At 32.7% G+C, this 24937-nt stretch overlaps 1 protein-coding gene across 3 annotated transcripts in view; it reads right to left on the bottom strand.

Moving 5' to 3' along the window:
* Positions 1-24937, bottom strand: part of LOC139519499 (mucin-3B-like) — a 65104-nt gene that overhangs the window by 27213 nt on the left and 12954 nt on the right. Inside the window, exons 3-17 of one of the 3 annotated variants that reach the window (XM_071311613.1) lie at positions 24622-24672; positions 23945-24150; positions 18073-18220; positions 17622-17720; positions 16940-16954; positions 15591-15913; positions 14085-14229; positions 12438-12539; positions 10946-11584; positions 10202-10306; positions 6188-6835; positions 5102-5131; positions 3379-4014; positions 1533-2339; positions 41-850 (exon numbers count right to left, since the gene is read on the bottom strand). In XM_071311613.1, coding sequence (XP_071167714.1) covers positions 41-850; positions 1533-2339; positions 3379-4014; positions 5102-5131; positions 6188-6835; positions 10202-10306; positions 10946-11584; positions 12438-12539; positions 14085-14229; positions 15591-15913; positions 16940-16954; positions 17622-17720; positions 18073-18220; positions 23945-24150; positions 24622-24672 — 4764 coding nt within the window. The remainder of the gene's footprint in view (positions 1-40; positions 851-1532; positions 2340-3378; positions 4015-5101; positions 5132-6187; positions 6836-10201; positions 10307-10945; positions 11585-12437; positions 12540-14084; positions 14230-15590; positions 15914-16939; positions 16955-17621; positions 17721-18072; positions 18221-23944; positions 24151-24621; positions 24673-24937) is intronic. The other 2 variants (XM_071311614.1, XM_071311615.1) reach the window with 2 other exon arrangements.

Raw genomic sequence — 24937 nt, 5'->3', positions numbered from 1 at the left:
TATATTTACTGCCTATATTAAAGCATTCACACCTCAATACCTGTAGTTAGTATTCCATGTTGTATGAGGACTTGATGTGATGCCTGCCAAATAGTTAGTCCTGTTAATTTCATTGATGTTGTATAAGAAACTGAATGTAGTTTTCCTATTGTCAAGACATGCTGAATTACGGTATATTTGTGGATAGTTGCTTGTGTGGTGGTTACCACCTTGTGGCCATCAATAAATATTGTCAAACCGTGTGCCACACTCCATGATATCTTGTATTTATGCCACATAGTGACATCTACTTTATATTTGTAATCCACTTTCCATGTTTGGTTGTGAGTACTCATGTATCCATATAGATGTCCGTTATAGAAGTACAGTGCCATGCCAGTTCCATTTAAATATTGGTTGCTATTGGAGATAATTACTGTCTTTTGCTGCTGATTGACCTTGGTCAGACTGACATTGACCTTGATAGTAAATCCTGTTTGACAAACAGCCAGGTTGTTCAGACAGCCAAGGTTTGAATTATTACTGAATTCTACAAACTGATTGCTTCCATTGAGGACAAGAACTGAATTTTGCTCCAAATGTGGACTGCCATGGACAGATAAGTTATAGGAAGATGTTGTTAAAATATTATGGCTGATTGCAATAAAACTGAAATGGTGTGTCTTGATAACTTCTGAACTTGTTGTTGCTATTGTACTTGGTATTGTTGTTTCTTTTGTAGTTGTAGGAGTTGTTCCAGAAGATGTTGTTGACATTGATGTTATACTTGGTGTTGATGTTGTTATCTGTGTTGCTACAGAACTTGTTGGCAGTTTAGAACTTAATGTTGTTGGAGAATCAGTAGTACCAGCTGTAGATACACAATTTTTGAAGTAAGATCTTTTTCAAAATTAAAACTAAAAGACAAACTTCACAACTTTTCAAATTTAAATTAAAAAATATGAAAAATATCAGTATTCTTTTAATTATTTTTTGTTTAAAAAATACCTTCTTTTGTCTATTTCTCTTGAACATTTCAGTATGCATAAAGGATCATGGAAATTTGTATTAATTAAAAAAAAATCATTTACATTAAGTAATATATCAGAAAAGTTAATCTACAACTATAAAAAAAAATTATTGTATAACATGCAATTTATGATTATAATTTGCTTAACACTCAAAGGCAGGGAAAAGTTCCAAAACAGACAACTATATACTTAATAAAAATAATCATCATGTGAAAAAAAGCTTAGACACGAAATCATAAAAAGCATATTTTGTTTTTAATACAGCTTAGTAAATTTCATATTTTTAATCATAAAGATACCAACTGCTTTTTAATGAAACAACAACTTAGAAAAACTTTTTACTGCTGATTTAATAAATCTATGTCCATAGTTCTGAAATTTAAACAAAGTATAGAGGTTTGCAAAATGAAACTAGTACTTATGTTTACTGCTGTTTTGGAACCAGATATTTCTTACAAAGCAAAACCACTTCTATGTATATGTATATTTACTGCCTATATTCAAGCAATCACACCTCAATACCTGTAGTTAGTATTCCATGTTGTATGAGGACTTGATGTGATGCCTGCCAAATAGTTAGTCCTGTTAATTTCATTGATGTTGTATAAGAAACTGAATGTAGTTTTCCTATTGTCAAGGCATGCTGAAATAAGGTATATTTGTGGATAGTGGCTTGTGTGGTGGTTACCACCTGGTGGCCATCAATAAATATTGTTAAACCATGTGCCACACTCCATGATATCTGGTATTTATGCCACATAGTGACATCTACTTTATATTTGTAATCCACTTTCCATGTTTGGTTGTGAGTACTCATGTATCCATATAGATGTCCGTTATAGAAGTACAGTGCCATACCAGTTCCATTTAAATATTGGTTGCTATTGGAGATAATCACTATCTTTTGCTGCTGATTGACCTTGGTCAGACTGACATTGACCTTGATAGTAAATCCTGTTTGACAAATAGCCAGGTTGTTCAGACAGCCAAGGTTTGAATTATTACTGAATTCTACAAACTGATTGCTTCCATTGAGGACAAGAACTGAATTCTGCTCTAAATGCGGACTGCCATGGACAGATAAGTTATAGGAAGATGTGGTTAAAATATTATGGCTGATTGCAATAAAACTGAAATGGTGTGTCTTGATGACTTCTGAACTTGTTGTTGCTATGGTATCTGGTATTGTTGTTTCTTTTGTAGTTGTAGGAGTTGTTCCAGAAGTTGTTGTTGATGTTGATGCAGAACTTGGTGATGTTGGTATCTTTGTTGATGCAGAACTTGTTGGCAGTTTAGAACTTAATGTTGTTGGAGAATCAGAAGTACCAGCTGTAGATACACAATTTTTGAAGTAAGATCTTTTTCAACAATAAAACTAGAAGACAAACTTCTTAACTATTTCAATAAAATAAAATATGAAATATATAATTATTCTCTTTGATTTATATTTCACAAAAAAAAAATACCTACTTTTCTATATTTGATTCTCTGATATACTGTGGATTCATTATTATTCGTTGGATACCAATTTCCGTGGGTTTAGTCGGTACAGGTGAACCACAAATTCAAATATTCAACGAATATCATATTTTTAATAGGCTTAATATACAGATACATGTATTATCAAAACTATGAAAACAAACATCCACAAACATGCAAGTTTTTAGCAATCCACGAAAATTGATACCCACGAAAAATTAATGAATCCACAGTATTATAGTAAGCATTTATAATCATGGAAATGTAATTAATTAATTAAATAAAAATCAACTTTTATTTACATTAAATTTAATATTGAAACATCAACAGTCTTTATCTCAAGTTTATTTTAAAACTATACAGTCATTACTGTCCAACATGCAATTTAAGATTATTAATAATGGCTATAAACTTAAAGCTAGAGAAAGGTTCCAAAACAGAAAACACTGATGCCTAAAAAATAACATGTGAAAATGTGCTTACTGACAAAATAATTATAGTCTAGATTCTGTTCTAATGCAGTGCAGTAAGTTTTCTCAAGTTTAAGTTTTCACTTATTCTGAATTTTTCTTCATGCTTGAAGTTCATGACCAGTGCTATTCACAGAGACACTTGTCTCATCAATGTAAAGAACTATGCAGTTTACAGATGAATAACCACATTTCTTCAAAATTCTCCATAAAGTTAAGCAAGTATTTTTGATTGCTGTTTTGGAACCAAAAAATCAAAATCACATCTATTGATATATATATACACACTGCCTATAATTTAGAAAGCAATCACAGTATATCTTTTCATACTGCTTTGAAACAAAATTTCACCTACAAAGCAGTCACATCTAATTATATATATTATGCACACATGGTAAAAAGCAATCACACCTCAATACCTGTAGTAAGTGTTCCCTGTTGTATGAGGACTTGATGAGATGCCTGCCAGATCGTTAATGCTGTCAATTTCATTGATGTTGTGTAAGACACTGAATGTAGTTTTCCTATTGTCAAGGAATGCTGAATTAATGTGTACTTGTGGGTAGTGGAATATGTGGTAGATGCCACTTGATGGCCATCAATAAATAGTGTCAATCCATGGGTCACACTCCATGATATCTGGTAGTTGTGATACTTATCCATATCTACTTTAAACTTGTAATCCACTTTCCATGTTTGGTGGATAGTACTGACATATCCATACAGATATCCATTAAAGAAGTATAGTGCCATTCCAGTTTCGTTCAGGTATTGGTTGCTATTGGAGATAATCACAGTCTTCTGCTGCTGGTTGACCTTGGTCAGACTAACATCGACCTCAATGGTAAATCCTGACTGACAATGTGCCAGGTTGTTCAGACAGCCAATGTTTGAATTGTTACTGAATTCCACGTACTGATTGCTCCCATTAAGTACCAATATTGGGTTCCTAGTGAAAGAGTGGAGCTCCAAGTGTGGTTGTCCATATACAGATAAATTGAAAGCAGTTGTAGTCAGAACATTATGACCAATTTTTATAAAGGTGAAGTGGTATGCTGTATAGAAGATAAAACAACATTTGATTTTCATGCAATCCTTTTTTTATAAATGAGGTTTTAATCAACAAAACAACAAAACAACAAAATTAAAATGAAAATATACTCACCATATTCGAATTATATTAAAAATAATAAATGCATCATGAAGTAAAGTGAAACCAATAAAGTGAAACCAATGGGTATCTCAGCTATAACAACTGCAAGACAACCTGTATACTACTTTGTTGTGAAAAATTAGTGCAATGTAAGGTACGGATGTTGGCATTGTGCAAGTTGAGAATATATACATCATGCAGAATATATTGAATTAAATGACTATATTACAGAAGTAAAGATGTGTGTTGTGATGTAGTTCTATAATGCTACAGATAATTTTATTCATTTGGGTTACAACACAATTATACTCCTTACCATCTATACCTAAACATTTTTGTAATTTATTTAAAAGAAATGAGCAAATAAATTGTATCAGAAAAACAGATATCTTATTTTGAATTTGATTTGAAATAGAGTTGCTACCTTAAACTTTTATAGTTAAACTTCTCAATGTGAATTATTTTGTGACTGGTTGTCGTTTTAAATAAAACAAATTTTAGATATACTTGTTTTAACAAACTAAATTAAAAAGAAATCTGTTCAGTAAGTTCAATCTTGCTACATAATTTCTTTTCATTTTTCTTTAAACTTCTACCTAAATTTTCAATAAGTCACTTATTCTTTTATTTCTCTAAAGATTTGATAGATAAATATAAGCTTTGAATAAAGATTTTCAGCACCTTTTCGAATTATAATTTGATAAAACATAAAAAAAATTAAGTACTTGAAAGGTACAAAGAGGATGTCTTCAAAGAGATAGTTGAGACTTATTTGCTCTGTATTCGTGCTTTTGGAGAAAACAGAAACTATATTGTTTAAAAACATATTGACAAATTACAGATAATTGATATTTTCCCTTGTAAATATATAACCGAGATTATCTAGTGTGAAGTAGAATTTAGCTTTTGTGCCAACTACAATGTAGAGATGTAAAATATTTTACAGTGAGAGAACAAAAAAGCCATGCTTCATTATAATAAAATCTTACCAGTTGTTGTAGGTGGCACTGTTGGAAATTCTGAAGAAGAAAATAATGGATTATCAACTAACTCAACTAGGGGAGATAATTATTTCTTAAGCTCTTAGTGTACAAATAATATTTAAATTATCTCCCTTTGGTAACTGGTTCAGACAAGATAATTGAATTGCACACATACCAATGTACTAAATTTTTATAAGTGATATAAAAGCAAAAGGCATACAAACTTATTCAAAGCATGAAACACCCTATCATTTTTTTGAAAATTGGCCTGTTTATTGCAAAAACTTACAAAATCTGTGGTCAAATGATTTAAAGGAGTAGGTTCAGTAAGACCCCTTTTTGGCCCAAAATATAGCAGTTTTACAAAAATGTTAAAATGTTGACTTTTAGTTATTTATTGGAATGTAGAATGCTTCATAAATATGGGCTGTTTTTTGACAATGCAATGCACATATATCAGGTACTAGCCTTAATAAGTCATGCTGAAATCTTCACAATTTTAGCATTTTAGTTAAAGTTTAGACGGTTTCTGTCTAAAATGAAAGTGGCCGCATTTGTGTTCATTCTTGATATTGAAATGTAGGTTTTATTTAATAACAATAACATATATAAAGGTTGAGGATGAACACAGATGCGGCCACTTTCATTTTTGACAAAAATCGTTTGAAAAGTGACATTTTTTGGCTTTTTTGATAGATTTTTCATAGTTAAGCTTGAATCGAAGCATTTTTAATGACTAAATCAGTTAAAATCTTTCACATAAACTAATTGAATCATTTGAAATAGACACTTTTAAAAGTGTTTAAAAAGTGTCCAAAATCAAACGTCAGATGAACTTGAAATTTGAGGCCAAAATCGTCCCTTACTGGACCTACTCCTTTGTTTGTGAAATATGTGTCTGGCATTCAAAATTTGAGACCTGATATCCTTGGTGAGTTCATTTCCATGTTTTACTTAACAGATTGATTTTTTTCATTCATGTTTCAGTGGTTGGAATGGAGGTTGGATATGTTTAAATTCAGATATTCTGCTGGAAACCCCATCTGCCTGAAATAATTTTTGTAACATTACACCATAAATAAATATACATACCTGTAATACAGGTGTTGTTGATTAAAACATCCCTGGAAGCAGTCCAGGTGTACAGGTTTCTAACTTCCATCAATGATGTCTCACTATAACCTGGAGTTGTGGCAATAAGTAATGGAAATGTCCCAGGCTGAGCAGGATTAGGGAGCTGAATAGTGTGTTCCATGAAGATGTGACCATCTAAATAAACAACAAACCCATCTTTCTTGTTCCATGATACTTGGTAAGAGTGCCAATCTCCAGCTTTCACATTCAGCTTGCTCTTAGCTGTCCAGATAGTTTTATCTTTCTTTGCAGCACAATAGAGTTCCCCATGCCACAGATAGAGAGCAAGGCCAGAATTGTTGACTTTATCACCACCACTGGAGAAAATGTACCTTTTATTGGTAGAATTCATATCCAGCCATTTAATTTCCAAACTAAGTGTAAATCCACTCTCACACTTAGTCATGTCTTGTATACATTCTATACCTTTGTTGGGTAGTTCTACATATTGACCTGTTGTGTTTAGGATGAGTACAGCATGTCCATTATTTTCTGGTCTTATTGTTGGATTTTTGTACACAGTAAAGTTATACTCAGGTGTAACAAGAACATTGCCTTTAATCTCCATGAAGTCAAATTTCTTTTCTCTAGCTCCACAAGAAAACTCTGAGAGAAAAAAAGTAAGAAAATTATCTTCTTAAAATGAATGCGATTAACATTTCACTAAGATTTTCTATACATTTGTACCAATATATATGATCTAAAAAAAAAAAGGTAAGATAACCTAAGAAATATATACAGATTATGAAATTAGATTAACAGTAACAGTTTTTTATGATAAGAGTTTCTGTCTTTTGGCCATATTTCTCAAAGTTGGACGTTAAGTGGCACAAAGTCAAATTAAGCATAAAAGTCTGTTGTCTGATTTGATATAAAATTCCACAATTTTTTCAGCAATTTCATCTTATTAAAGAACATATCAAAGTGTGTGAATACAAATTATGCTTCTTATGTGTAAATATGAATGTCTGAAATTTTTCAAATGTCTGTAAGTTATGATTTAGATGTAGATAAGGGTATACTTGACCTATAATTGTTTACTTTTATACATTGTGACTTCAATACTTCAATATACCCAAACATAGGCAGATCCAGGGGGCCTGCCCTCCCCGCCCCCTCTTTCGTGGGAAAAATTTTGTTGATTATATAGGGAATCACTGAAGCATGACTGGAGAGGGTCCCCCTTATGAAAAGTTCTAGATCCACCACTGCCAAAGTATCTGTATCAGTGATCTTGTATTTTTCCTTAATGCCATTTTCTTACTAACATTCATACCATCTTACTAACATTAATACCATCTTACTAACATTAATACCATCTTACTAACATTAATACCATTTCTCTTTTATTTATTTAACTTATATTATACATACATACATCAAGTTATTAGACACCTGGTTCATGGTATGCAGTTAAAATGTAGCTGTCACATGATGTCTTTTGGCCATATTTCTCAAAGTTGGACGTTAAGTGGCACAAAGTCAAATTAAGCATAAAAGTCTGTTGTCTGATTTGATATAAAATTCCACAATTTTTTCAGCAATTTCATCTTATTAAATGAATGAACAAAAACTTAATTATAAATGAACTGTACATTGCAAATAGGTTTAGAATATATGTCTCGCCATAAATAACATGAAATATGAAAATGATGATAATATGAATATGAATATGAATATGAACATGCACAAAATACAAATAAATAACAGCATCATTGCCAATTTTTTATTTATAAAGTAAAGCAGTAACACAAAGGATGTGTAACATAGTTTACATGAGAGAAAAAAAAATTTAATAAATAATACTCTTACCAACTAATTTTTAGTGAGCAATTTATTTTCCAACTTTGGCGAATAAAAAAAACAGGATTAAAAATCATTGTGTATATGTAAAATTTGTATCTTTCCTCATTTAACTATATTAAGTGAATTTGAAAAATCTCAAAATTAAATAGCTGCAAAATGGGCTAGAAAGGTTTAACTGTGAAATATTGTATCAGCAAATGTAAGTTGGTTTACAGTACAAGGAAATATACAATATGTTGTGGGAACAGGGCTGTTATTGCTTTTCTTTATAATTACAATTGTTGGAAGGTACTCAACAACTACAAGTACACATTGTCAAGCAATGAACAGTATTGAGCATCAACTAAAGTTTTTTTTTTATTATTCAATAACTTTTATAACTGTTTTAAGTTTACAAGAACCACAGCATGCAGTGAGACCATCCACTCTAGTTTGTACAGGGGCGTAGCTAGAATGAAACGATGTGCAAGCATATACCGAAAAATTTTGGGACCTTTTTATGCAGAAAATGGTTTGTTTTTCGGGTTTTGGCCATAGGAGGGTTCATTGAGAAGCTACATGTACATGGGACTTTTACATAATTCATGAATGCAAAACTATACAAAAATCTTCTGACTGATAGAACATCTAAACAGAATAAAGCATGGTTAATTGAATACATAAACAACACATTTTTGTGTTATGGAATTTACTAAAAAATTGTCAAAAATCTGCCCTTCGGGTCTTAGCAGATACGAACTTCTTTATTACTTGTCAATATTCACACAAAAATCCCGATGAATATGCAGCAATGCTAGCGATTCTAAACCGTTGTTGTTCGTTGTTAACACGTTGTTAATCGTGCACATGTTTTCAACAGACGTAGTACACTCAAACGATCTCTCTGCGGTAGCACCCGCGAGATGTAATCCAGCGTGTTCGCCATCGAGCGACCTCCCGATTGAATTTGTCAAAATTACATGACAAGTCAGTTTCGTATGTCTCAAACAATGCTGCGATTTGTTCGTTTGATGTATTTCCTACAACACGAGGAAGCAGATATGCGCAAAGCAGTGATTTTTCTGACTGATATCAGACGCGACTCCAGTTCCATATATTATAATGTACCTATGTACATGTAGCTTCTCAATTAACCGTCCTATGGCCAAAACCCGAAAAACAAACCGTTTTCCGGTACCACGATTTCCCGAGAAATATAAAGAAAAAATTATATCCCCAAAACAAACTGATATATCCCGAGAAAAAGACTTTTCATGGTGTAATGCTACGTTTTATAGTGTTATACTACTTTTAACAATATTAAAGAATATTAATTAAAGATATTACTCGTAAATTATCATGTGATCTATGGACGCAAAATAAAATGAGACTTTCCAAGACTATTTTTGCGTGTTTGCTGGGTGATTTGCTTTGGTAGTCACATCTCATCGGCATATTTAACGATATCGAAGGGTTCTGATAAATCTAATGGCCGATTGGTACATTGCATTCCAAATAGATAACTTGCGAGCGTACTCTGTAAAATGTTCTCCGGAACTACAAGACTATAACAAATTATATCTCTTGTAATAGATTCAAGTTACTGTCCATTTTTGTCATCTGCAATAAAACTTTAATTTTGAAACCAAATGCCGCTATTTAATGACATTACATCATTTGAATACTCGTATGTGTATCCTTTAAATTTTATGCATTTTTTTTTTTGGCATGCCGAATTGATGTGCACGCAACTGCGTGTTGGCGTATAGGGAGCTACGCGCCTGTTGTAGATAAAGACTTATATGTAAGAATCCTGGATTTGTTTTTCTTATACCAAAACCATTTTGTATACTATCATTATCAATAGAATTTCTCTGTTTGTCCTTTCTGTCATAATATTTGCAAAGACATATTTGCCTTTCTTACTCTTCCCAGAGAAACTAGATCCTTCAGTGCTTAATCAAATGTGGCTCCCTTTTTCACCAATGCCCATTCTGACCATGAAAGATGAATTCTAAGTTTGTTCTAAATTTACCATAATAGAATGAGTTATAAGTTTTTCAACAGATAACATGATATGATATAAGTGCTGAAATCTAAGGTTAATTTAAACAAGCAAAACTTTTCGCCTTTATATCCTATATGGGATATATTCAATATCAAAGAACTATATGCTTGTGAAAATACCTGTTGTCATTTGGTTAGTTGTTACTGTAGTAGTTGGTTCTTCAGTTGTCATGGTAACCGTAGTTGTAGGTGTAGGAGATGTATGGGTTGTTGCTGATACTGCAGCTGCAAAGAAATTGTGGAATAAAAAAAATGTTGCAATGAAAGGTTGCCATCTAAATTCTATGAAAAAAACTTGACCTTAAGACTTAAGTAACTAATTTTGATTTTCTATAGTCAATACCACATTGATTATATGAATCTGAAAAATGTACATTGTTATACCTGTGAAATGTTTGACTTATTACTAAGTCACAGTATTTATTTTTTTATCACTACTGTGCAATTTAATAACTGTGGGGGGGGGGGGGGGGGGGGGGGGGGGGGGGGGGGGAATGAAACTGTAAAGTTGTGTTTTTTTCAGCTTTTGCCATAATATCCATATTTAAGGCTTAAAATACATCAAAAATTATCATCTTAACTCTAAACATAAATTAATCACACTAATAACATTACATAAACACACAGGTGAGAATGAGGAATCTATTGACTGTTTTAATTGTCTATTCTTTTATTATGGATAGAGAGGTGACTGTCACACATTTTAACTGTCGAGCATTTCAATTGATGAAAAATGGTCATTATAATGGTTTGTTGAGATAGATTTAAATAATATTACTTCCTTGTTTGTCATAACACATAATATGAGTAAAGATCGATACTAATTACTAGTAAATTCAATTATCTTTTAATATTTAATCTTACGTGTGACTATTCCTGCTACAACTAAACTAGCTCTGTTAGCATCGACAGTTTTAAATCCCTCCACTTTCATTGAGATATGAGTAGTTGACTGTGTATACCCATGTCCAATGGCTATCTGTTTCACAATTGTGGCTTGATGAGGGACTGGCTGAGTTACAGATCCTACTAATTTACCATTGTCCACCAGTTCACAGCCGAGATTTTGATTCCAGGAAAGTTCTAGATGGTGCCATACATTAAGAGTCAGTGTGTGTGGTATTACCAAATGCCATGTTTTTGTAGATGTACTAACAACAAAGTGTATGTTTCCACTTAGGTAGTACAGTGCTATTCCTTTTGTGTTTGGCAAGTTCCCACCACTGGATATTATGTATGTGTTGTCTGTTAGCGTAGTAAAATGAACATTGGTTGTAATCGTAAAACCATTTGTACATTTATCCAAATCACTTAAACAAGAAGTGAAGCCAGTTTTATCTATGACAAGGTATTGACTGTTACTGGTTATGTGGATAGCGTGACCAGTTGAAGTGGAAACCAGTGTTGGATTCCCATGGACAGTAAACTTGATAGTGGACGTTGTCTGCAGGATCTGATGTGCAATAGTCTGAAATCCAGCATTCAGAGTTAACAACTGGTTGGCTGAAAAAAAAAATGATTTCTACATTATTGTTTACACAAAATTATTCATACAAACGAGGTAAAATGAAAATTGATAGACTTCAAAATCTAACCTAATTTTCACTAATGCTCTATTTTTGAAATCAAAATACATGTAGTTCCAATAAAATTCTGAATTACAAGATACATTCTTTCAATACATATTTAAGGTTTGTGCATCATAATTCCATAAAAATTTATCTTTTCCATTGTACATGTTTAGAAAAGGGAGGGCAGAATGCTGAAATACCTAGATAAACCCTGTCACATGTTCATCTACCTATCCCAAATTTGGAACCCCATCATTGACTGTCATTAATGATGTTTTTGTCCTTTTGGAGATCTAGCACTGATAATAGATTTTTGATAGTCTGTTCAATTCAATTGCATCTTTTCAACATAATATCATCAATCTGAATATGCATGTAGTATTTTCCACTGAATAATCAATTAATCTAGGCTTTTAGCAATTTAGAGCTTGACAATGTATGCTGAAGATTTTATTATTTCAGGTTTAAAGTTGACCTATTGATATATATTGTGATGTTGTTTCATCAGTAAATAAACCCCTATCCCATTCCCATCTTCTTTTATTCAAAGCCATAGTATTTCTTTGTGAATAGATGAGAACCACCTCCAAGTGTGGAATTTTCTCTCTGTGTTAATGACCCTTTTGGTGGCCTTCTGTTGTTGTCTGCTCTTCAGTCAGGTTGTCTATTTGACATATCCCCCAATTCCATTCTCAATTTTATAAGTATCTTTATGTTCACACTGGTTGCCATAATACCATGTTTACATCCACCCTTTGCATAAAGTCAATTGACCTGCATTTTACCTGTATGTTCACATCTAGCTCCATAATAACCTCGTGTGCAGAGACATATATTTTCTCCCATGCAAGATCCACCATTCTGGCAATAACCAGCTGAACAAAGTCCTGTGATACACAAAGATGAAATATATTATTTTGTATAGTACACTTTATTTGGTTTTGAACTTCATCCAACTTCTTGCTTTAATTCTGATTCAACAAAACTATTTGTACTTTCCTTGAATTAAGAGCATTTTTTTTTAAATTTTAATAATTAGTAATAAAGGAATCATCAATGTTCCTACAACTCATTCAAGATAGTTCAAATATACTTTAACAACAGAATTTTGAAACTATTTTTTCTACAACATCTTTCATTCAGATTGTGACATCTTCAAAAATGATTCATCACCCAATTTGAACTTGTTGAGAACAAACCAATGGGTGTTACAAATGTAGTAAGATATGCCTCCCCTCTTAGTCCAGTAAATCTAGCATAAATTTGACCCTAACCTTAAAACAGAAGATTTTTAAGTTTTAATCTTTAGCTTAATATCTAAAATATTCACAGAAAAAATCCAACAAAATATAACTTGAGGAAGACTAAAAAATCATGATTTTAAAATTCCTATGGAAATTTGCATTGACATGGGAGTTAAGATTATTTTCAGCAGAACATATTGCATCTTGATAGTTTAGCTGTCTTCAGAGTATAACATACATCTCTAAAGGTGTTTTGATATCTTTTATCAAGCTATAACCTAGATTTCATAATTCATTTGTTGACCATTTATTAAAATTTTTAACATGTCAAGGTAAAGAATCTCAAATTTGATAAAAAAAAACAATTCAGCTAATCCATTCTTCTATTTGTGGTTTAAAGTTTCTTTAAACAAGGTAGATGCTGAACAAATATAAATGACAGGTATAAACAATACCAAATCTTCACATTATTTTTCAAATTGGTCACCAAGCCACAAATGCAATTTATATGATTAAAATGTGCAAAAAATTATTATAAATACCCATAACCCTTCGGTTTTGTACATTTCATGAGCAGAAGATGATATCATTTAGTCAACTACAAACTTATAACCAGGACCCCATCAAAGAATCGTGCTTTACATAAAATTTTTAAAAATCAACCAAAAACAAAAAGACTAATTTTTGCAGAGTTATCTTCCCTTTGCAATGTTAATTTCCCTAGGAAATTAAAAATGCTGATTTTGAGTTTTCCTCAAGTTAGATATTATGGGACTTTTTCTGTGTATAGTTGGGGCTTAATGCTAAAGATTAGAACTAAAACATATTCTGTTGCAAATAGTTTGAGGTTAAACCTTAGTTTGACTGGACAATCTCTGACGCACTTGTTTTCACCCAGGTTTAGAGTGGGTGGTATTAACCAGTCTTTTGATTTCTGTGTTGTGTTTTGTATTAAATGTTTTTATATATTTCTTTGATAAATTTCTGGAAATGTTCATCTATAGGATGATTAGAATGTTATGATCAATGCACTATATTTTGTGTATGTCAAAGGTAGTGACAAACCCTTGGAGATTTAGATATCTAATCAGTACCATAGGGTTTTGATTGCATTTCATACAATTCTTTACCCAAAAATCTAATTTTATTGTTATTGATTATAATTATGAATATTTATATTCTACATACCTTTTGGATCACATCCTAGAACTTCGAATCTAATGCAAGGTTCCTTCTTGTATGACAATGGTAAGATACGTATGGCATTAACTACAATTGATGGCTGTAGACTGATTGTGTAGTAAAGAGTGTCATTGTAGATTGATGGAACATCCTAAATACAAAATGAAAAAGCAAAATTTAAGCAAGTGGACAAATTGTATAATGCTGCTAATATTGTAAAAAAACAACCAGAAAGGGTTATTTGATCCAAGCATTTTGAATTGAAGAAAAAAAAGAATACTGTTTTTAACTAAGTATAGAAAATACATTAAAATTGGCATTAATATATATCCAACAAACAAAATTGCTATCATAAAATATAAATAAACATTTATCTTTAATGCAAAAGGAAAAAGATAGCAAACAAGAATGTGTCCATAGTACACGGATGCCCCACTCACACTATCATTTTCTATGTTCAGTGGACCGTGAAATTGGGGTCAAAATTATAATTTGGAATTATAATTAGAAAGATCATATCATAGGGAACATGTGTACTAAGTTTCAAGTTGATGTAACTTTTTCATCAAAAACTACCTTGACCAAAAACTTTAACCTGAACTTCACACTATCATTTTCTATGTTCAGTGGACCATGAAATTGGGGTCAAAACTATAATTTGGCATTAAAATTAGAAAGATCATATCATGGGGAACATGTGTACTAAGTTTCAAGTTGATTGGACTTCAACTTCTTCAAAAACTACCTTGATCAAAAACTTTAACCTAAACTTCCCACTATCATTTTCTATGTTCAGTGGACCATGAAATTGGGGTCAAAACTATAATTTGGCATTAAAATTAGAAAGATCATATCATGGGGAACATGTGTACTAAGTTTCAAGTTGATTGGACTTCAACTTCTTCAAAAACTACCTTGACCAAAAACTTTAACCTGAAGCGAACAGACGGACGGACGCACAGACGGACGGACGCACGGACGAACGGAGGCACAGACCAGAAAACATAATGCCCCTCTACTATCGTAGGTGGGGCATAAAAATTGATTGTTTTAAAGTCTGCTTAACATGTAGTAGCATATTTTCAAGCAAATCATCAAGGATGAGTAGATATAAAACCAGCCTTAGTCGTTTAGGTTATTTGGATATAGGTCAAATTGTGCCTTTCAATAGGGGAACTACTGAACCCCATAAGAATTGTAAGGCTTGCAAACAACATGGCATTGTACCAATACTACAATGTACTCAATTTTTTCATACATATCAGCATCATAATAAATGTTCTATTTTGACTAGCTGAGGCTGTGTGTTTATATCTGCATATCCAACTTAACACAGCCAAACAAACAGCTCATACTATTACGGTCATACTTTACTGCTCAATGGGGGGTCCAGATAGACCTACTAATACCCAAGTTACCACTGGGTCCACATTGAATGTTAAATGCTGAAATGTATATTTAATACACATAAATTTGAGAAAATGATAATCTGAATTTCTCACAAATGTATACCTTTGCAAAAGTCCTCCATGACTTAACAGGATCAAGAGCTGACCAGAACTGTAATTCAAAAGACTTCATATATTCTGTTGCAACAGTTCCTCGTGGATACCATGGGTATATGAAGTCCATAGCAGATACTGTTTGTGGTTTATCAAAGCTGACTTCATACCAAGGAGTTTTATCCCCAATAGCAGGACACCATGCTCCACCATTTGTTCCTGTACAACAACCATACCTGGCTTTCTCTTTACCATGACCTGGATTACTGGAGGACGCAGATAATGCAGTGTCTGGTATTCCGCTATTAGCCATACCAAGTGGAGACATACATGCTTTAAAGTAAATTTTAATAATTGAAAAAAATTGTGGATAAAGATTCTTATAAATTCAGTGTTTTACTAAAAACGTTCAAACCAAAAATTTAAGCAACTAATAATTGACATGCAAAGTAGATATCTGTAAATAAAAGTAGTTAAGACATTATTATACTTCAGAATAAAACTTCCTCAGGAAAAGATTTTTGTCAAACAATAAAAGTACCTGATATAAATTCAACCAAGGTTTAAAATTCAATATCATAAAAATAATTGATTTTTTTTTTTAAATCAAGGTATTATCTCTTATCTCAGTAATAAATATATGCCAAGAAAATTAATATGTTCATCTTGACAGATAAGTATCTTGAAAAGACTTAAAGCATTTACAACACAAGACATTTAAATGAATTACATTAATTACTTGCAATACTTATATGCATACTGGAATAATCCAGATTTAAAGCAATCTTTTTAGAAAGTATGCTGTGTCACTTTGCTAATGATACCTTTATAGATATAATATATCAATTCTACTAAATTATCAATCGCTTTCCTTCACAACTCAAAATAAATAAGAATTTTAAGCTGATTTTTGGGGTTTTACTCTATCATGTATATGGTAGTATTGTTTTCTTTTTATATTCATATACAATATCAAAATACCATGTTTGTGGTTAATACGGTCTGTTAAACTTCATGTATATTATAAATATGAATACAATATATTGGGTGATTCCTATTATTATCCCTCCTTATGTATTGCTACCAAGAAATATTATCACTCAGCAGTAAATCTTGATAGATATTATTTCATTGTGTTCAAAACCATTCTTAAAAGTTCATGATACTTAAAACGTATCCTTGTGTATGGGTCAGTGCCAAAAGCCACTGTGCAACACTACTTTTTATTGATTTTTGCTTTGTCAATGACTTTGGCAAATTTCAGCTTCATTTCTTTTCACAAAATGTAATTACCAGTAATTATAGTACATGATTAATCTGACATAAATTCATGATTTCAAATCTTAAAAAAATATTTACCTCCACTGTGGGAAACTGAAAAGAAATCATTCGATTGATTACTATGCTGATAATGCCGTTAACACCATCTTGTCATAAAGAAGACAGTATGGCCATGTTGGATTAATATACATATTCATTTATTTTCATGGGTATCAATTTTCGTAGATTCAATACTTAAAACTTGCATTTTCGTGGATATCTGATTTAGTGATTTTGCCCATCTCTGTATACAAAGATCTACAAAGCCTATTGAAAATATGTTATTGATTGAACATTTGAATTCGTGGTTCACCTGTAGCCCATGAGACCCACAAAAATTGTATCCATGAATATAATAAATCCACAGTAGTTGTAAAATATAACTTTAAAATAATCATCAATGATTTCTGAGTAATAAATAAAATGAGACAGAGAGTGATTTATAAAGTCTAGGTGACTATTATTACAGAAATTGTTCGTTCCAAGACAGTTTTCAGAAAAAAATGTGCTACTTTCAGATACATATTACCATGGGCTCTTTCTAACAAATGAAGTAGCTAACAAAAATATTCCAAATTTAACCAATCACAAAATAGTCGTGATCTTATAATATACAAAACGACAGTGTAAATCGTCTTATACTCAAGCATGTAAATTCTTATTCATAAAATTTAAGGGAAATAGAGTGGTTAATCTAATACAAAGTGCAAACAAAACTTACTGGCTTTCTCACATGAATGTCCTTCAAAACCTCTGGCACAGGCACATGTCTCTTCATAAACACATGCTCCTCCATTCTGGCATCCTGGAGGACATAACTCTACAAAGATTAGGTAATTTATGATATACAACTAGTAATATGTGTTGAATCAAAATTTCAGGGATTCAAAATTTTCTAAATGTATTTTATACATCATTGAGATAGGAGCCATCTCTGTGTTAAACTTATTCCCCAATTGGCAACAACAAAATGTCAAACTAATTAAATGTTGAAGTAAATTATAGTTTGCATTTTTATCAAGGAAAAATTACCTCAGGCAGGTCATTGTTTTATACCTTGAAGCATATTTCATTGAAACATGGTATATATTGTCCGGGTTGATTCATCGAAAGAATGACCTTTTGATCTGAATTTTTTTTTATCTCCATATAAGTATATAATGAATACTTACCTTCAGAATTAGTGCATCCATGTAGGTCTATTTTGAGACATGGTTGTTTACTGTAGTTTACAATGTTAATTCTAAACTTTGAAACAGCAACACCAGTTAATGATATTGTTGAACTGCCAACTTGGTCATTTAGTCCTGTTTTGATTACCTATAAAAAATGCACAATATATAGCTTTAATATAAATAATAAAGAGAACTTTCTGCAAGAGACCAAATAATGTAGATATAAGCATCTCATTGTACAGCTTTCTGACAGCTATGATGACAATCCATTAGTACAGTAAGCTAAAAGGCTCTAACATTTAAAATGTAAAACAAACCCAAAATTATTGATTGATTGATTGGTGTTTGCTTTACGCCACCTTAGCGCAAAAAGACTATATCACAGCAAGAGCTTATTCAAATATTTTCGAAAATACCATATTTTTTTATGTTTTTATTAATTATTTTTTTCTCTTTTGGCACTTTGGTATTCCACTCTTACATTAAAGACCATTACACACCACATGAAACCCAAACAATATTGAGAACGGTTACATTTACCTATGCAATATGAAAATATATGAAAAGGTGTACATTTTTTTTAAAATCTCAATTATATGAAAAGGGTGGGGAAACAGAACCCCAGCAGCATCCCCTATCAGTTAAGTATTGAAGTAGCCCCCCCCCACCCCCCCACTCGAGCATCTCATGATAACTACTGATTACAAGCTCCTGAAATGGCCAGGTAGATACAGAATGTGGTGAAGTTAAACATGTTTGTGCATGCTCACATCTCCCCCACTTTAGTAACAATCAATGCATTTGAAAGGGGCTTAGGATGGAAACCCTTTTTTTTTTTTAAATGGTCAGATCAGCCAGAAACATATAATGCAAAATATTATTATATACAGTCCGCCAAAATTAAGCACCACCTAAATATAACTGGCAATATTTTTTTAACTGTTGCGAAAATATATGATTGGTGTTATGAATTGTTTAGATACCATACACAAAGAAAATTATATAAATATATACGACCAATTTACTTTAGATGATAAACATGCCAAGCAACTGTTTTTAAAGGTCATCTGTACTTTTACAAATACACTATTTCGATGCCTTTTCAATCATCTTCATACTGTACTGTACCATACTGTACCATGTACAGGTGAAATTTGACCTTCACCAACTCACTGTGAAATATGGCAAGGGTGTAAGTTATCTGTGGCTGAACGTTGACAAGCAATTGACATGTCAAATGCCGGTAGGAGCACTAGAAGCATAGGTAACCATTTCAATGTTAATCACACCGTCATTGTCAGATTTTTACAATGTCATGTTGACATAGGAACTGTAAATGATAGTCTGGAAGACCCTGTTTAGCTACCTATCCTGATAACAGACTGCTAATTGGTCGTGCTAAAGCCAACCCATTTACTCCTGCCCCACAGCTTAGACACCACTGGCCTCCTGGTGGTCGTGTGAGTGTACGAACATTGGTTCGTTGACTTCATGGAGGCTACATGTACACAAGAGCGCTTTGCGTTGTCAAGAGACCTGCCCTAACAGCCAGGTACTTAAATCAGGTTTCAATGGGCTTATGACCATCTACCCAGACTATGCTGGAACATGAGAAGCTGACAAAATGTTCATTGGTTAAATGAGAGTCTGTTTCTGTTACAACCAATAGACAGCAGAATACGGGTTTGGCAAGAATAAAACTGCCCATGACCAAAAACAACATTTGCCCAACGACTGCATTCATTGCTGGTGGTGTTACAATATGGGGATTCCCCTATGCTGTGTACTGGAGCATAGCTCCATATACGCTGTCACGCCATGGCGTGCACATCGCGGGGTATAAAAAAATAATTTACGCCGAAAAATAAAATAAAGATACAAACGAGTAAAAAATATTAAATCTAACTTAACCAAGCAAAGTAGAAAACGATACAGTAAAACTATTTTAATAACGTCACAATAATATTTCCGTCTGTAAAATCAACCCTGACCGAAATCGTTTTTAATTTATTTGCGAGAATTTTCTTCTGGTACTCGACATTAAAAGCAGCATATAAAACATGAACAGTTCAAAGTGTGACAAGCCTAAAGGGCAAACGTTAGACATTTTTTTCTATCACAAAAACGCCTACCAACAGTGATAGTCATGCAGAAACACACCCAGCAACAAATCAGGACAATTTAGACCCCTGAAACGTCAAAAATTGACGATGATTGAACTTAGCTTAAGTGCCACATCAGTGTAATGTCAAAGCCAGTACAAAAAAATCTGGGACCATCTTATCCAGATATTTCTTTGTTGAAAGATTCGAAATCCTTAGGAAAAGATGTAAAGTTACAACTTTTGCCGGACAAATGGAAAGATGTCCACACTTTCAAATTTCCGACAAGGTATATTAACTCCATTTCAATTAAAAAAATATATAATGCGCGTCGTTGAACTAACAGGGCTGCAGGGGTTGTAAACCCACGTTTTTGTTTAGATAAGGGTTGTAAATTTCGTACATTATTGTGGCAAAAAAAATGACCAATTGACTTTTGTTCCATTTTTATCTCTCAACTTTGGTTCCGACCCTGAACAATTTAATGAATTACAGTAAACTTTATACGAGTTTGACTGTCCCTTTGGTATCTTTCGCCCCTCTTTTATATGTAAATTACGATAACGGTAAATACAAATCTGAATTCCCTCTTTAAATTATTGTTTTGAAGGGCTACTTCATATTGTTCTGTTTTGACACCTTCCTGTCGAAATATTAAGGCGTCAACGCATTAAAAATCAAATAAAATAGCCTTTCAAGACTTCATCAAGTTCCGCAGTACTAGTCTGTTACTGAAATGTTGCGTTCCGAGCAAAATGATGATAATGTTTGGAACGAGCTTTATCAAACCACTCTAGATATAGCAGAGCTTTTTGGTATAGTTGAGAATGATCCTAAGTGGTGTGGAAGACAAACCTCGAGAACTAATCATCCAGCCGAAACACCCAAGGATTACTGGCGAATTTCTCTCTACTATCCGTTTCTGGATCATATGATCACAGAACTTGATTCTCGACTTCTAAATTCAGAAAACCTTTTTCATGCACAATATCTTCTTCCGTGTGTGATCGAACAAATAACTAATGACCAATACTGTGTGTTCTCCTAACAATGCCCTTTGTTAGTGGTACAGCTGAAAGGTCGTTTAGCGTACTGAAACGTTTGAAAACGTACATCCGTTCCACAATAAGAAATGACAGATTATCGGCTTTGGGTTCCACCGTGATTTTGAGGTCAATTTAGACAAGGCCATGGACGTTTTTGTTGCATCCCCCTCTGGTTGGCGTGCACTTCAAAGGGACCCAGCTACGCCCCAGGTGTATGCATATTTTGCTGGGTAACATAAACAGACAGACATACAGGAATTTGGTGCTAGACAATGCAAGACCACACGGGGCAAGGATTGTAACAAAGTACAAAGAGCAAGAAGCTATTGACACTATCCTTTTGCCTTCCATATCTCCAGACATGAACCCTATTGAACATGTCTGGAATGCCATTGGCAGAAATCTCAAACGCAAAGATCCACCTTTGCAAAATCTGGGTGATTTAAGAGGGGCAATTGTTGATAAATGGAATAAATTTGCTCAAGTAAGGCTCTGAATCAGCACATGTACATGTAATGTATGCACATCAAATCAGAAGCCAGATCGAGACATACAGACATGTCTCCAGTTGTGCTCAGGCTTAAAATGGAGCAGCATGCATCCCCATCTTTTTTGTTTAAGGTTCATGTGGACCCTATGGTCAAAATGGCCGTATTTTCACCTCAAAATTTTCTCTGAGTACAGGCAAACCTGTGCATCTGGAAAAGTTTTAAGGCATAGCATGCCCTAGATAAATAGAATTCAAATGCATTGTTTGATTTAGAAAATTCATAACTTAACTGGATTTTGCCGTACACTTTTTTTCGTCTTTGCAGAGGATGGTAAAATTAACAAACAGTTGAGTTAACCTTGATATGTTCCACTCAGGTACACAGTTTAAAAAACCAATTATTGTCAGGTATCTATTGTCCATCTAATGTCCATGTCAATTAAAAATGCTCACTTTTATTTTTACCTGTGGGGAAGTTCTCAAACCTGTTTCCCCACTTAGTTTATTTTGGCACCTTCTGGAGGAATGAAAAAAAGTGCATGGCAAAATCCTGGTAAGTTTTTATTTTTCTAAAATATAAAACATATTTAAAATTCATTTATCTAGGGCATGCTATGCCTTAAAACTTTTCCAGATGCACAGGTTTGCCTGTACACAGAGAAAATTTTGAGGTGAAAATACGGCCATTTTAGCCATAGGGTCCACATGAACCTTAATTCTTTTATTTTAGTAAATTTTCTTGGATACTTATTTTCAACTATATCAACTTGATGTGTTCCCGTCCCCCGGTCCCGTCCTTATCCGTAGTTTTTCCCTCGACTAATCTGTAACGTGTTATTGTTTCGGTAGGGTCCGTATGCTTAAATGAATCATAAGTAGTTTAAAAAAAGTAATATTTTTTCATCGACGTTCAAACCAACGACACAGCTAGGGGAGATCCGAGATAGGGAAAAGCAATTCGATGTTCGTTGTTAAATTATCCTTGTTAACGTATATATATGGGCGTTTTCGATAAAAGCGTAACTTTCAGTACTAAAAAAAAATGGAAAATCAACTTGTCTAAAATTTAATTTCAAGAGTTATTTTGAATACCTCTATTATAGACCTGTTTGTAAACAAAAAGTGCAATCTTAAATATTCTTTAAAATGATATTATTTTCATAATTTATGTACTGTTTCGTAGGGGACAAAAACGAAACTTCTTCTAAACACACATATTTTTTGCAATTTTAAATGTTTCCTATAGACATTCCAGTTTGTAAATTTACTTTAAATACTAGAAAAATCTCATTTTTTTCGGAATTGGAAAACCATTTTTATCGATAGAGATTAGACAGTACTTCACATATGAAGGTACAACTCATGTTACGTAGTGGACATTTTGATGCGTTTCGAAGTGGACAAAACGTTTCGTAGTTGACATCAACCCTATTATATGTTAATAAAAACATAATAAAAATTACATGAAACTAACCCTTGTTATTTGTTTTGCACGAATATAATTGAAAAAAGATTAAAAAAGACTGCATGGTAGTGGTAGTGTCCACTACGAAACGTTTTTCTCCCATACTTGTTTCGTAGGGGACCGTTTCGTAGGGGATATATTCGCATGTTGGTTTTTTCCCCACAATCCCTATATTGCAATAGTAACAAGACTGATTGTATTCATCAAAGCATTTATTAAGCTGTACACTGATATTTTTTTCATAATTTTAAAACCAGATACTGAAGGAGATTTGACTCGTTTCGTAGTAGACATTAACAAAAATACGGTATCACTCTGGTCCATTTGATGTGCTCAATTTTTCTTACCAACAATTTAATTGCCGTTATAAAAGCATCCCTTCTTTTGTAAGACCCTAATGTGTATATCTCTTGCAAACAAAAATTACATTGATTTTATAAAACTGTTTATTGGCAAATTTTAATGACTTCGTTTCGTAGTGGACATATTGTGAGGGGCACACCTTCTGAAATTAAAAATCCTATATTGAAAGCTGTTTATTAAAATTTCGGTTGGCTCTTAACATACTTTTGAATTATTAAAGAACTTATGTAAAGTAAAAATAACATTGAATTTTTTTACGATATTTTAGAGTATGAATTGAATGCTTCTTTTTGTAACTTCATTGGGGTGTAAAGGCGTTGACCGAAGTACATTTTGCATGAAGCACAGAATTCTAAAAATGTGCTGATATGTCATATATATATATATATACAATTGAACTCACTGTTGCTTTATTAGGATCACTCCCGTAGTTTTGTAGAGTCTGACTCTGTGTTCCAACGAACTGGATATTGAAGTCCGTTACATAGCCTTGCATAGAATTGGCTGGTTTTCCAATCACTACTTCTCTGATCCCTACATGTGTTCCGAAATCAAATTCTACCCAGTTCGCCTGACCTTGTTGTCCACACCATTCACCATTGTTGACAGCTTATAAATGACCAGAGATACAATTACATGTAGAAGACGGAGGGAAATTATTAATTTAATCATTAACAATTGCAAAACAAATTACAGCGAAATAAGATGAATGATTGAATTCATAAATAAGGGATTGTGATATTGCAACTTGGAGCATTCAATTTGATATCTAAAAGCCATTTTATGTGAAGCATATGTTTTTCTACGAGGACAGACGGCTTGTAATTTAAGACAACTGATAATTATAAATCTTATGATACTAATTACTGAGGGTCAGTCTCAAATTCAAAGAGAGCAAGTTTTATCTATAAAGTCAAGAGATCCAAATTTGAGTTTGCTGTACCAATGTAACGTAAATTATCAAAATCTCATGTTTTCTAGATTTTTCGAGGTTCTTTCTATTCTATTCGATGTATTCATTTTTCGTTTAGAAAAAATAAAAGGGGTCTGACACTGCAGCTAATCTTTAAGTTATCTTACCTTGAGAATTTGAAGTTGGCGTTGTTTTTGCTGTTAGCGGCAACTTACATACTGCAAATAACATCAAAGAAAAACAATCATAATACTTCAGTAAAGGACGCCTGTTTTTCTATATAACTAACAATAATTACTAAATTACTTTCACCTCAGATTTTCACTGAAAACTTATTGAAGGTAATTCAAAATTAAGACGGTGATGCTTATGTTTATCAGCTTGCAAAATGTTATCTGCATACTGTTTTCTTCCATCATTAATGATCCTCAAGTAAACTTGTCTTGAATTTTAAAATATAGCTAGTACTGCTTTCATTTACTT

Source organism: Mytilus edulis, chromosome 4 (assembly GCF_963676685.1).
Source record: "Mytilus edulis chromosome 4, xbMytEdul2.2, whole genome shotgun sequence".
Taxonomy (NCBI): Eukaryota; Metazoa; Mollusca; class Bivalvia; order Mytilida; family Mytilidae; genus Mytilus; species Mytilus edulis.
The sequence above is the reverse complement of the archived record's forward strand: the minus strand, read 5'-3'. Positions and strand labels throughout refer to the sequence as shown.